The sequence below is a fragment of the Thamnophis elegans genome, chromosome 2 (assembly GCF_009769535.1).
Source record: "Thamnophis elegans isolate rThaEle1 chromosome 2, rThaEle1.pri, whole genome shotgun sequence".
NCBI classification, from domain to species: domain Eukaryota; kingdom Metazoa; phylum Chordata; class Lepidosauria; order Squamata; family Colubridae; genus Thamnophis; species Thamnophis elegans.
The window spans coordinates 19,363,900-19,377,230 of NC_045542.1; the positions used below are offsets into that span (position 1 = coordinate 19,363,900).

General features: G+C 40.7%; 1 protein-coding gene across 1 annotated transcript in view; it reads left to right on the forward strand.

Moving 5' to 3' along the window:
* Positions 1-5,595: 5,595 nt before the first annotated feature.
* The window catches only part of OS9 (OS9 endoplasmic reticulum lectin), a 38,478-nt gene continuing 30,742 nt past the window's right edge, over positions 5,596-13,331 (forward strand). Inside the window, exon 1 of the mRNA XM_032210062.1 lies at positions 5,596-5,810. Coding sequence (XP_032065953.1) covers positions 5,643-5,810 — 168 coding nt within the window. The 5' untranslated portion in view covers positions 5,596-5,642. The remainder of the gene's footprint in view (positions 5,811-13,331) is intronic.

Below are 13,331 nucleotides of genomic sequence, written 5' to 3' on the forward strand. Positions count from 1 at the left end.
GCAGCTATGCATGGATACCAGGATCTTTTCTGAACTTTGTCTTTTTATAATTAACTTGTAATCATATCTATAGACTTCTTTTTCCCTATTCCATGATTACAAATACACCATTTCCTGTATTTTGTATAATTTTGTTGCTAATATGGCCATCCGTGCTTGACCTGACTTTGCAAACCCATTACAAAATGTTTAAAGGCTATTCCCTAGTGTCCCATTTCAATAGACAAAATGAACCTCAGCTTGAGAATGGAAGGGGAATTTGCACATTACCAATGGGACGGAAATTCTGCAGTTCCCTCTAAAAGATTTTTCGCCAACACCAGGCTGAAAAGATTGATCTTGATAAGCTGGAGGTATGGGTATTCTTTGGAGGAGCAAAGTGGGGAGGAAGGGAAATCATGACATGTGTGCGATGATACCATCATGCAAATACTGTGATTTTCATCCCGGTGTCACATATTGAAAAATAAGTACATAATGACTGCTGTTGCATGATAATGATTCATATCATTCTGACAGCACAGATGTTTGCTGCAACCTGTTCTGTCTACAGGAGGCCCATCCTATTATGTTCTAAGGCCTCGTTCTCATTCGCTACCAAATCAACTGATTTGCCCAAAGGCTGGAAGGTGGCCACTCATTTCACAATATGTCAATTTCCTGTTCATTTTTTAAAAGCTTTGTTGGAAGAAATATCCTTCTGGGTTCAGGTCCAAGTGGGGGAAAAGACAGTGGAAACATGGAGACTGCTTGGAAAGATGGTTTAATGGTGGACAAGATCACATGGCTTGAGCTCCTGAACGGAAAAGGGGGCTCACATGCTTCCAGCTGTTGGATGAAGAAGAAAAAGAGGGAGAGATGCTGAAAGTCCCTGGTTTTATGTCCTCTCTGGGCTTTGAACCTGAGCTTGTATTCTAATTGGCTGTCAGACTCTCATGGGGCCATGCAGGGGCAACTCTGTAGGCTGTGCTTTGAGTCCAAGTTTGGTTGCCTTGCTGGCTGATGTAATTTTTCCAGGTGCCTTGTGGTGAGTTTCTGTAGATGGCTAATCCTATCTTTGTTATGTAGAGCAGACTAGCTCAGGCTTTGATGGTTCATTGACAAAGGTGCGGGCTATGAAGAGTGAATCTGTTTCCTAAAAACATGTTTCTCCGTTTCTTATCCAGGGAAAGATAATATTCTGCCTTTTCAATATTTCCCAGGATATTTCATTTTTCTAGGAGAGGGGTGAGTTTAAATTTCCTAGAGCTTAAAACCAATTTCAAAGTTAATTAGATGAGATGGGTAATATGGCAAACTCTAAGGAGAATGCTAACAGGCACTAGGGAACCTATAAATTGATTTGATTTTTGACTCTTGGCAACTTTCTGGCCAGGTCTCTACAGTTTTCTTGGCAAGATTTTAGAAGTTTGCCCTTGCGTCCTTCCTAGGGTTGACCTAGGGGGACTAGACAAGATCTGGTTTTCTGCTATAGGAAGATAATCAAACCCTCCTCTCCCCGTCATTCAGTGTTCAGCCATTCATTGTTCTGAGGTTTTCAGGCATGTTAAAAGATTGGAAATTACACTGTTGGAAGAAATGTCCTTCTGGGTTTAGTTCCAAGTGGGGAAAAAGACACTGGATTCATGGAGGCTGATTGGAAAGATGGTTTTTAATGATGGACAGGATCACATGCCTTGAAGATGTTGGGTGAAGGAGAAAAAAACGGGAAGAGATGCTGAGAGTGTCTGAGTTTTACACCCTCTCTGGGCTTTTGAATTTGAGCTTGTATTCTGATTGGTGGTCAGATTCCCATGGGCTATGCAGGGGCAACTCTGTAGCCTGTCTTGAGTCCCAGGTTTGGTTGATCTTTGCTGGATGATGTAATCTTCCCGGGTGCCATGTGGTGAGATGGGTAGAGGGCTAATCCTATCATGTCCTGAGGACCATGTCTTAATCCCATCACCCTGGACCTGAAGTGCAGTGGGTGGGTAGGGAGCTGCGGGGAGCTGCTTTGTCTTTAAAACATGTTTCTCCCTTTCTCATCCAGGAAAACATAATATGCTGCCTTTTTAATATTTTCTAAAATATTTCATTCTTCTAGGAGCGGGGTGGGTGCTAACTTCCTACAACACTTAAAGAGATTTAAGACCAAGGTTGAAATTAGCAAGATTGCAAATTAGAAATTAGAAAGATTGCAAAGGGCACCAGCCTATTCAAATTAAGAAAATATCTTTAGAATATCAGAACTTCCTCCCTCTATCTGAGATTTTCCCATTTCCTAAACAAGGGAGTGTTTGTTTCTGAGGCCATTGTTTTGGTTCATAATCCAAAAACCTACAAACTCAGCAGGGTCACTGACCACAGAGCGCCCCCTTTTGGCTGGCTGGCTAATTGCACTTTCCAAACTGACCCTCTTCATTTTTAAATTTTTTTTTAGCAAACACTAGAAACAGGTAGGTAGATAAGAATAGGAACTATTCTTATATATCTGTGGAATTGTTCCTATTATTTTATGTCTGTAAAATTGTACAATTGTTCAGTGCAATTGTACAATCATATCTGTACAATTACTGTTTGCCACACCTTCCAGTGAGATGGTCCTCCTTTTTATCCATATTTTTTCTTGATTAACCAGCAGAAAAAAGGCTTTATACTTGCCTACAGTTCAGTGTGCAAAAATATCCAGGAAGCTTGTCAAATATTGTTTGATTGTGATTGCTATAAGAAAGTTCAAGGCTTAATACTCTAAATGTACCCAGGTTTATTTATTGCTTTCTAAATGATTTATAACACCCTTGGTCAATTTCTAGGTTTTTCTTTCCTTTTTCTTTCTTATTGTATGTCAGTGAAGATTCTCAGTCATCCAGACAGAGTTGTCTAGAAGTTGAGTCATGGCAACTGGATTTCTTTTTTTGTTAGTTAATTTGTTTGAAACATTTAAAAGAAGCTACTTGGATAAACAGCAAAATACTGGTAGCCCGACTTATGACCATAAAGGTAAAGGTTCCCCTTGCACTTATGTGCTAATCATTCCCAACTCTAGGGGGTGGTGCTCATGTCCGTTTCAAAGCCAAAGAGCCAGCACTGTCTGAAGACGTCTCCGTGGTCATGTAGCTGACATGACTAAACATGCTTTAGAACTGCTAGGTTGCAGAAGCTGGGACAAGTAACAGGAGCTCAATGGGCACTAGGGATTCGAACTGCCAAACTGCTGGTCTTTCTGATCGGCAAGCTCAGTGTCTTAGCCACCCTTTCTTATGACCATAATTGAGCCCAAAATTAAGTGAGACATCTGGTAAGTGCATTTTGCCCCGCTTTGTGACATTTCTAGCCCCAGTTGTTAACTGAATCATTGCAGTTGTTAAGATAGTAACATGGATGTTAAGTGAATCTGGCTTTCTCATTAACTTTGCTTGTCAGGTGGTCACAAAATAGCAAAAGGCACTTAAACTTACATACTGCTTCACAGTGCTTTACATCCCCCTCTAAGCGGGTTGCAGAGTCAGTGTATTGTCCCCAATAATCTGGATTCTGATTTTACTGGCTTCGGAAGGGTGAAAGGCCTAGTCAACCTTGAGATGGTGGGAAATGACGAACTGCTTGCAGCCAGCAATCAGCAGAAATATCCTGTAGTACTGCATTCTAACCACTGTGCCACCATGGCTGAACAAAAGCTGTGCACATGACCCCTAGGACATTGCAACCATCATAAATATGTCAGTTACCAAGCATCTGGATTTTGATCATATGACCATGGGGATACAGCAACAATCATATGTGTGAAAAACAGCCATAAGTCACTTTTTTCAGTGTTGTTCTAACTTTGAATGATTACAAAATGAACTGTTGTAAGTTGAGGAGTTGTATTTCAATGAAAAGAAATCCAATTGCAATGATTCAACTTCCAGTCTTTCCTACTATGCTAGTGTCTTATTTTGTTGTTGTTTTGCATTTGCTATTATTGGTTCTTACAATTCAATCATAAAATGCATTATTTAGAAAAATCTATCAGTCATTAACAATAATAAAACAAAAGTTAAATCTAGTACTGCTGGAAATGTATCTTCGATGCCAGCGAACAAGTGAAAACCAAGGTAATAAAAATTGTTATTTTATACAAATAAACCTAGCTTGGATTCTGAATTAACTCCCCATATACAAATTTGTTAATTTTGTTAAATTTTAGACTATGAAATTCTGTTTAATTTTAAAGAGAGAATTTGGCTTATTCAGTAGTTGTTATTTAAGAAGCTCTGAATTCTGTTCCTGCAAGCATCTAATTTTAATTTTGCTTGCTTCAAAGTCATCCTGACTAGGTTTAAAATTACAGATAATACTACTAACACTGTATCTGTAGATTCACTAATATAGTATCCGTAGACTCCTTACTCTACTTCTACACCAAAAATTAATGTCAGTTAAGAATAAAACTGTATGCACTCTTATTTGTGAGTACACTTCATTAAACTCATTGGGGCACTCTTCTGCAAAAAACATTGTAAGGGTATATTGAAGCAATATAGTGGGACTCTGAGCTGAGTAATTATGCCAGACAATGAGATCAGAGTCAGAGAAGTAATAGACTCCAACCAGTCTTGCTCAATGTGGTGCCCACCAGTATCAGAATTCAGTCACAGGGTCATGTGACTACTAGGAATTAAACTTCGTCAGAATATATGTTACTTATTAAAGTGTGTTTCCTTGTGCTGACTATTACAGCTCCCAATCATAAAACATTCTGCATCTCTTTCATCTTTCCCTCCTTATGAATGCCCCTTGCCCTCACAAAAAGAGATGGAAAAAATAGTGGAACTGTTATATATAAAATACAATAACGGGTGAATTCTCCTGAAGCATTTTTTTTCCAAAACAGAGCAACTGCAAAATGAAAGTGTCTTCTGAAGCATATTTAATCCCACAGAAACCTATAGAATGTATTTGCATAGCCGTTCTCATATTTATGTAGCTGCCAGGCACGTCCAATTTCACTATGATTGCTGTCTGGTAAATAGGGATTAATACCTGAGTAATAATGCAGTACAGCTGTTATATAAAACAATTACCAAAGCACAATACTGCACAAGATATCCTTTCAGTAAAATTACAACTAACAGCCAGCACACCAGCACACTAGTTTTTGTTCAAATTTAAATGATGCAGATTAATTACTAGCGGGTATTCTTGCCCTACGATGTGCGATGAAATTTTCCGGATAATTTCAACGCATAAATATATTCGTGAACGTGATCCTTACATAAGAAATCGCATAACACGCAAATTAAGGATTTTTCAAATAAAATAGCAGCAAACACTTGTGCTTTTCCGAGACCCCAAGCGCTCGTCGTCCTGATTGGTTGCTACGATGACTTTACTTTGGCCAATTGTTACTGAACAGACGCTCTCAACCGTAGCGTGAACTGGCGCTCGCCATCGTGATTGGTTGGGGAATCGACCCAATCCAGTCTTTCTAGGTTTTTTTCCTGAGACCCTCCCCGTCGTAGCCACTTCCTTTACTATGACCAATAGGAAACCCTCAGTGGGATAACTGACAGGTCCCAGAACCGCAAGAATTGATGAGTGGCGTTCCAAAGAACGGGCGGAAAGAGTCACCGAAGCCGCCGCCACTCAGGGCAATAACAGGACGGAGCCGTGAGAGCAAGATGGCGGCAGCTGTGCCTCGGTTGTCGGCCCCCTGCGGCCTTTTTGTGCTCTTTGCGGCGTTTTCAGTGCTGGGCCAAGGCGAGTGCTTTGGCACCTTGAACCTGCATGAGCTCAGCGAGCTGAAATACGGCATCGAGATCGGCGCGGAGCCTGTGATGGCCGGGCAGGTAAAGCGATTTGGGGCCGGATTGGGGTGGTTGGGAAGCGAAAGCCCGGCGGAATGTCAGGTATTCAAAGCGGTCGTTAAGCGGAACCCAAAGAAAAAAAGCCTTGTGGTCCGCGTGTTGTGGCTTCGGCCCTTGTGCCGCCGGATCCTCCGTGGTTCACGGAAATCCTAACCTTTTGCTGAAGAGAAAATGAGATTTTGTAAACAGCTGGCTCGAAAGGACCCAACCTGCCACCTTTTATCCAGAAGGCAAATTTGTGCCTGTGGTTTTTTAAAAAATATTTATTTATTTATTTCGTCAATCATGTATTAGATAACAGACATAAATGTAAACATGATTATGAATACATGAAATGGATACGAATAAAAGAAAATATTAGGATAGGAATGGTAGGCACGTTGGTGCGCTTATGCACGCCCCTTAAAGACCTCTTAGGAATGGGTGAGGTCGACAGTAAACAGTCCAAGGTTAAATGTTTGGGGGTTTGGGGAAGAAACCACAGAATCAGGCATTGACCACTGTTGCTGAAGTCGTATTTTCTGCAATGGAGTCTGGAACGGTTTACCATAAGTTTGTATCCATTGTGTGCTCCTGTGTTGTTGTGGTTGAAGCTGAAGTATTGATTGACTGGTAGGACATTGTAGCAGACAATTTTATGTGCTACACTTAGGTCGGATTGATGATGGGGAAGTTCTAAATTGTCTAAGCCCAAAATTTTGAGCCTGGTGGTGTAAGGTATTCTGTTGCGAGCAGAGGAGCGGAGGACTCTTTTCATGAAATATCTCTGGACTCACTCGATTGTGTTAATGTGTTAATGAACTGTATTCACGAATTGGTCTAGCAAAAAATTTGTATTCGATATTACCGTTCAATATTCTCCAAGATCAGGGAATGTGTGTATATAGGAATGAAAGGGGTTGGGGTTGGGGAGAGAAACCTGAAACAGTTAATTGTGTCCAGAGCATTACACTCTGTGCTCTTGCAAAACAAGGAAAATTGTGAACTTTTACATGGTTAGCGATTTGTAATTTCTTCTCTGAAATATGCTATTGCCATCACCGCCCTGTTGCCTTTCTTCAAGTCTTTCTTCAAATTGTTGATTGTGTATTTAATTATGTTAAATTCTTGATTTCAGTTGCATATGTCATTCAGAATATGCTTTACATGCAGAAAACCTCAAATTTAAACCTGTATGAATGGATTGGTTTTTGTGTCATCATTTTTGATGCCCAGCCGACCATATAGGGAGATTAGAAATAAAGATAACAATCTATCTCTAACCTGTTCTGGCAAGTCTCCCAATGCTACAATCATTGTCATTGTAACTGGGTCCATCTGCATTGCTGCCTGTCCTCTTTCTTTTCATTTTTCCTAGCTTTTTCCACAATATATATAAAGTAGGATAATTTGAGTATCATTTGTGCCTTAGGTGGGGTCTATTGTTGTCTTAGTTATTTACAGTATCAGGAGTCTTCCCCAATATCAATGTTAAAAAAAAAATCAATATTCTTTCTATCTTCTCTAAAGTCCAACTTTCACATTCACAGTTGTGTCACAGTCGCAGATAAAGTAATTGGGGCTGAAATAAGGCTGACCTGGGTTATTTCCAGTGTTAGAATCACACATGCAACTTACAGAGCTTCCTAAAAATATAAACACTTTAATACATTGGTAAATAAGTGATTCTGAAAACTGTTGCATCTGTAATATATAGTTAGTTATTTATAGAGACAGAGTCTATTCAATAATATGTTCCAGAAATGATAATGACATGGCTGTTGTTCCTGCAATTTATTTTCTCACAATAAATAAAATTCCCACTGGGCCACTTACAGGATAGGGGCGATAGAAGTAATTCCTATATACAATATTATTAACAGCCTCCCATATTGCATTGAAGAGAGAGACAATTGCTGGAACAAACTTATTCCAAAGAGGTAATTTACACCATGTTTTTAAGTATTTGGTTCATTGTTGAATTAGAAAAAAACATTACGTTAAAAACATGAAAGAATTGGTTAAAACGCTTTTAGCAAATATTTAATGCTGCAGTGCGTATACAAGGAGTATAAGGTCTGGACATTCAATATTATTGGATTTACAGTAGATTAAATCAGAATGTAAATTTTTCTTTTAAAAATTCAATGTTTGTCCAAAGCATATCCATGCAAATGGAACTGTCTAACTCAAACCATGATCTGTGTTTTAAAGAGAATTAAAACAATGCATTGGAGTAGACATTTTTGTGCTTAAAGCAATGTCTAAGATATACAGTGAACAAACAATTTAATGAGTGTAGCAAAGTATTGAAGAGAAGTACCTAACCGAAATACACTATCCTATTGGTAAGTATTAGAGAACAATTATTTCTTAATAACATTTAAAAATAGCTGCTTCTTTGCTTAAAATTAATGGTGAACAAGCTACTCTTGAGTTGTCATGTGAATTATCTATGGACGCTGAGCTTGTCGATCAGAAAGTTCGGCAGCTTGAATCCCTAGCGCTTCATAATGGAGTGAGCTCCCATTACTTGTCCCAGCTTCTGCTAACCTAGCAGTTCAAAAGCATGTAAAAATGCAAGTTGAAAAATAGGGATCACTTTTAGTGGGAAGGTTAACAGCGTTCTGTGTGCCTTTGGTGTTTAGTCATGCAGGCACATGACCATGGAGACGTCTTCGGACAGCGCTGGCTCGACTTTGAAACAGAGATGAGCACCGACCCCTAGAGTCGGGAACGACTAGCACATACCGTGTTTCCCCGAAAATACAACATGTCCTCATAATACAGCCATGCCACATTTTTCTGGTGGGAAAAAATATATCCCCCCCACATATAAGCCCCCTGGACAACCCCCCACCTCTGGCCAGGCAGAGCACCACTCACCAACTTAGCAATATCCCGAAGGTGCCAAGCCACGGGAACCTGGGAGGAGGTAAATGTGATTGTGTTGCTTGGCGCCTTCGGGATATCACTAGGTTGGTGAGCAGCGCTGTGCCCAGCTGAAGAGTGGGGTTGCCAAGTGGCTACTCTCTTGCGAGCGGGCTCAAAAAGAGCTGGGCACAGCCTCATGGGCAAATGGCTGTGTTGTGCTGTCGCAGCAGCGCAACACAACAGCCATGAAGCAACCATGCTCACGAGCAGCCACCCGGCAAACCCCCTTTGCAGCCGGGCACAGTGCCAGTCACTGACCTAGGGGTATTGCCAAGCCACGTGAGCATCTGTTTGGCGCCGCCCGGCACCCGCAGCTTGGTGCTTTGCAAAAGCCAGTGAATGGCGCTCTGCACGGCTGGAGGGGGGGTTGCGTGAGCAGCTGTTCCGCTCTCGCTCACCCACTTCCCGGCCTCACGATGAATGGCCCAGCTCTCATTACAGAGCGAGGGGACCTCCACCGCTGCCGCCATCCTAGCCTGGCTTTTTCCGCGGCTTCCAACCTAAGTCTTTCGGCAGTGGCCGCTCTGGGCGCATGCTCCATAGAACAGCTGCTCGCGCAACCCTCCTCTCCAGCCATGCAGAGCGCCATTCATTGGCATTTGGAAGGCGCCAAGCTGCGGGAGGCTTGGCGATACCCCTAGGTCAGTGAATGGTGCTGTGCCTGGCTGCAAAGAGGGTTTGCCAGGTGGCTGCTTGTGAGCGTGGTCACTTCATGGCTATTGTGTTGCGCTGCTGCAACAGCGCAACACAGCCATTCGCCAATTAAGGCTGTGCCCCGCTCTTTGGGAGCCCGTTCACAAGAGAACAGGTGCCCGGCAACCCCAAAACAATAAACCCTCCCCCCATAATAAAGCCCAAGCCATATTTTGTAGGTAAAAAGAAAATAAGACCCTGTCGTATTTTCGGCGAAACACGGTATGTGTGAGGGGAATCTTTACTTTTACCTTAGGGAATATTAGTAAGGTAATGCAATACTTTTATGTGTATTTATGTAGAAAATTTATATAGCCATCTATATAAGAGACTCTAGGCAGCTTACAAACAAAAACACAATATAGGAACAAAATAAAAAATAATAATAACTCCCCACCCATGGTGACAGCACACAATTAAATAAGCCACTTGATGGGCTTATTTAGAATTGTTAATAGAGGAAGTTTTAAAATACAATCCTGTTTTAATATGATGATGCCTTCCCCTTAGTGTGGGTATGTTTGTACACTTTTTGCTCCAGTACATGCAGAAGCTGCCAGAATCTTGTTAATGCTTTGTTTATTAGACTTTTAAAGCCATTCTATACTTACTGAGCATTGTCAGGTGCTATCAGTGGCCATTTCAGGCCCTTATCAACTCTTTTGGTGCTCTCTTTGCTTCTTACAGTATGTAATCTTGCTCTTACGGGAAATAGTTCCTTACTTAAGCAATGTGTCACAATGGGTTTATGTTTACTACTCTGGCAAGAGTTGCATCATCATACCTGAGGATTGCACCATCTGTGCTATACATAACCCAGGAGTAATCAAAGATTTATTACTAGAGGCAGCTTGAGCACTATTGCTATTGATTTCCTTTGTAATTTAGAAGGCTTGTCTTAAACCTGTTGAAGCCATATGGTTTCTATACCTTGCTTCTTAATTTGCTGCCTTACTCTAGGAGAAGGCACATATCTTGTAATAATGTTTGTAATTGTCATTTCTTACTTTACATCCAGGCTGGGCCACCTACCACTCTGGGCTACCCATACTGGTCAGCCTTGTTTCAAATGCCCTTAGCAAATTCAGACTTTTGCTAAGCAATACTGTTCCATCTGGCTTAGCTTACTGTTTGGGAGGGAGGAAAGAGAAACAACAAGGGGGACACTCACACACAGAAATATTGCCTATTCTGCTTTACTGTTACATATAAGTAATGTGCCCCCCCCCTGCAACCTAAGCTACAGCTCCCATCATCCATGACCATTGACCATAGATGTTGGTGGTGTTATCTTCAGACCATTTGGAAATACTTGATTGGGGTAAACTAAACTAAAGACGTTCAGGTGCCTGGAATTAGAGAGCCAATCCGATTTGGGGGAAGGAAGGGCATTTATTTAAAAAAATTCAAATGACCAATAAGTTTTGAATGAAACATGTGATTCTTTCTGCTGTGCTGGCACAAGTGTTTTCCTGAATTGACTGCAACCTAGCTGTTGGCATCTTCTGTGCAGTACTTTAATTAAGAATTAAATTGGCAACTCTGCAATCCAGTTTTGTCAGTTAAGTGCTTTTGTAAATGTCAATCTGCTGCTGTTTGAAGGCTAGTGTTTCTTGGGAAACCAAGTATCCAGAAAACCCAGCCATGGAGTTGGAAACTCCCATCCTCCCAAACCTGCTTTAATTTGCTTGCTGCACACTTTAAATCTTTTTATTATCTTTATTCCCTCTTCCACTATTATTATGTCCATCAGATTTTGCTGCAGTGCTTCCTACCTGCTGTTTAGACATTCTGCATTTGTCAAACTACCCCAGTGATGTTTAGATTACATTCTTATGTCGATAGCAATGAGTGTGGATCTTTTGTTTACAACACAGATGTTTTTCAGATATTTTCATAATCGGTGAAAGTTGATATGTCTGCTAAAGTAGTCCCAAAAGACCGTCAAAGAGAACTGTGGAAGAATTTGATGCTCTTCTTTGATTCCTGGCACTTATTTTAACAAGCATCTGATTATCATGTGCATTGGTTTTCATAATGCTACAGTGATCCTAATATTTTATTCCTAATGGCATTGTATATAGAGCTGCTTGTGGTAACAGGTGCCATTTAATGTACAGGCTGTGAAGTTTACTGTGGTTATTAAACTGGTTGCATAAAGAGACAAGACTCTTTGGGGGATTTTTAATTTTTGTCATTGTGATCCTGAATCATACCTGACTGATAGGATTTATTTAATACCGCTATTTTCCATAAATATTAGGGGTACGTAGTACTTCACTTTCAAAGGGAAAAAATAATTTGGATTAAATGGCATCATCTATTGTCAATAACTTAAAGTTGTGGCATTTTCCCCCCCAGAATTATGTTTTACTGTATGTTTTGTTTTAAGTATCTGATAGCATGTACTATGTGATATACCTCTCCTTCCATTCCCCCACCTCCGTAATCTGAGACATATTTTTTTCTTTGACTCTGAAGTGCTAAATTGTAATGGGCACCTATAGCAATTCTCAGTAGTGTTTCTCAGAGGACATTGTGAAAGGAAAATGTTAATTAACTAACTCACAGACACTGTTGACTTGCAGATAGGGCCTTCTGGGATGTTTGGAATTGCTGTGTTTACTATGCTAAATTGTGACCTTTGGGAGGCTGCATAAGTCGTGTTCTGAAAAGCAATGGCATGCTGGCAGCTATTTGTATGAGGGAGTAGTGGTGCATCAAAAACAACAAGGTTCCTTCAAGATATAAAGCATGCCAACTTAATGCAGGTGTATGAATAACAATTTGCCTTGTGAGATTTTTCTCCACATTTAGATATGCAAGGTGTTAGCGGCTTTAGGTTTTTCCCCTGAGCAATCAAGCAGAAATATTTTATAAATCCTCTTTGTTATCTGAGAAACAGGTGTGGGCCATGATATATGAGCATTTTTGCTGCCTTTCGGTTGAAAGAAGGGAGTCAAAAGTTTTATTATTTTGAAGCAGGCCTCAAACAGCTGCTCAGTTTTCAGCTGATTTACAAGGGCTTTGGACTCAATGAGCAGGAATTGTTAGAAGGGTTATCAGGGTTTTTGTTTTTTTTTAGAAAGATTCTGAATGCTTCCCTCAAAACAATTTGCCTGCCCTCAGCAACACAGGTAGTCCTCGACTTATAATAGTTCATTTAGCGACCTTTCAAAGTTAAAAACGGCACTGAAAAAAGTGACTTATGGTCATTTTCACACATAATGACCATTGCAGTAGCCCCATAATCACGGGATCAAAATTCGGGTGCTTGGCAAACGATTCATATTTATGACAGTTGCAGTGTCCTGGGTTCATGTGATCGCCTTTTGTGGCCTTCCTACAAGCAAAGTCAATGGGAAACCAGATTCATTTAATAACTGTGTTACTAACTTAACAGCTGCAGTGATTTGCTTAACAACTGTGGCACAAAAGGTTGCAAAATGGGGCAAAAGTCACTTAACAAATGTTTCACTTAGCCACAAAAATGTTGGGCTCAGTTATGGTCGTAAGCCGAGGAATACCTTGCCGGGTGCTGCTGCAGATGGAGCAGAGTGATATATATAGGCAGTCCTCAAAACCATTCATTTTACGGCCATTTGAAGTTACCATGGCACTGAAAAAGTGACATATGACTGGTCCTTGCATTTACAACTGTCGCAGCATCCCCACAGTCATGTGATCAAACTTTGGATGCTTGACAACCAGCATCTATTTATGATAGTTGCAGCATCCCAAGGTCATGTGATCGCCATTTGCGACCTTCCCAGGGTGCTTCTGACAAGCGGTCCAGTGGGGAACCTGGATTCACTTAAATGTCTGCATGATTTATTTAATGACTATGACAAAAAGAAAGGTTGTAAAGTTGGCATGACTTACCTAACAAACATATTG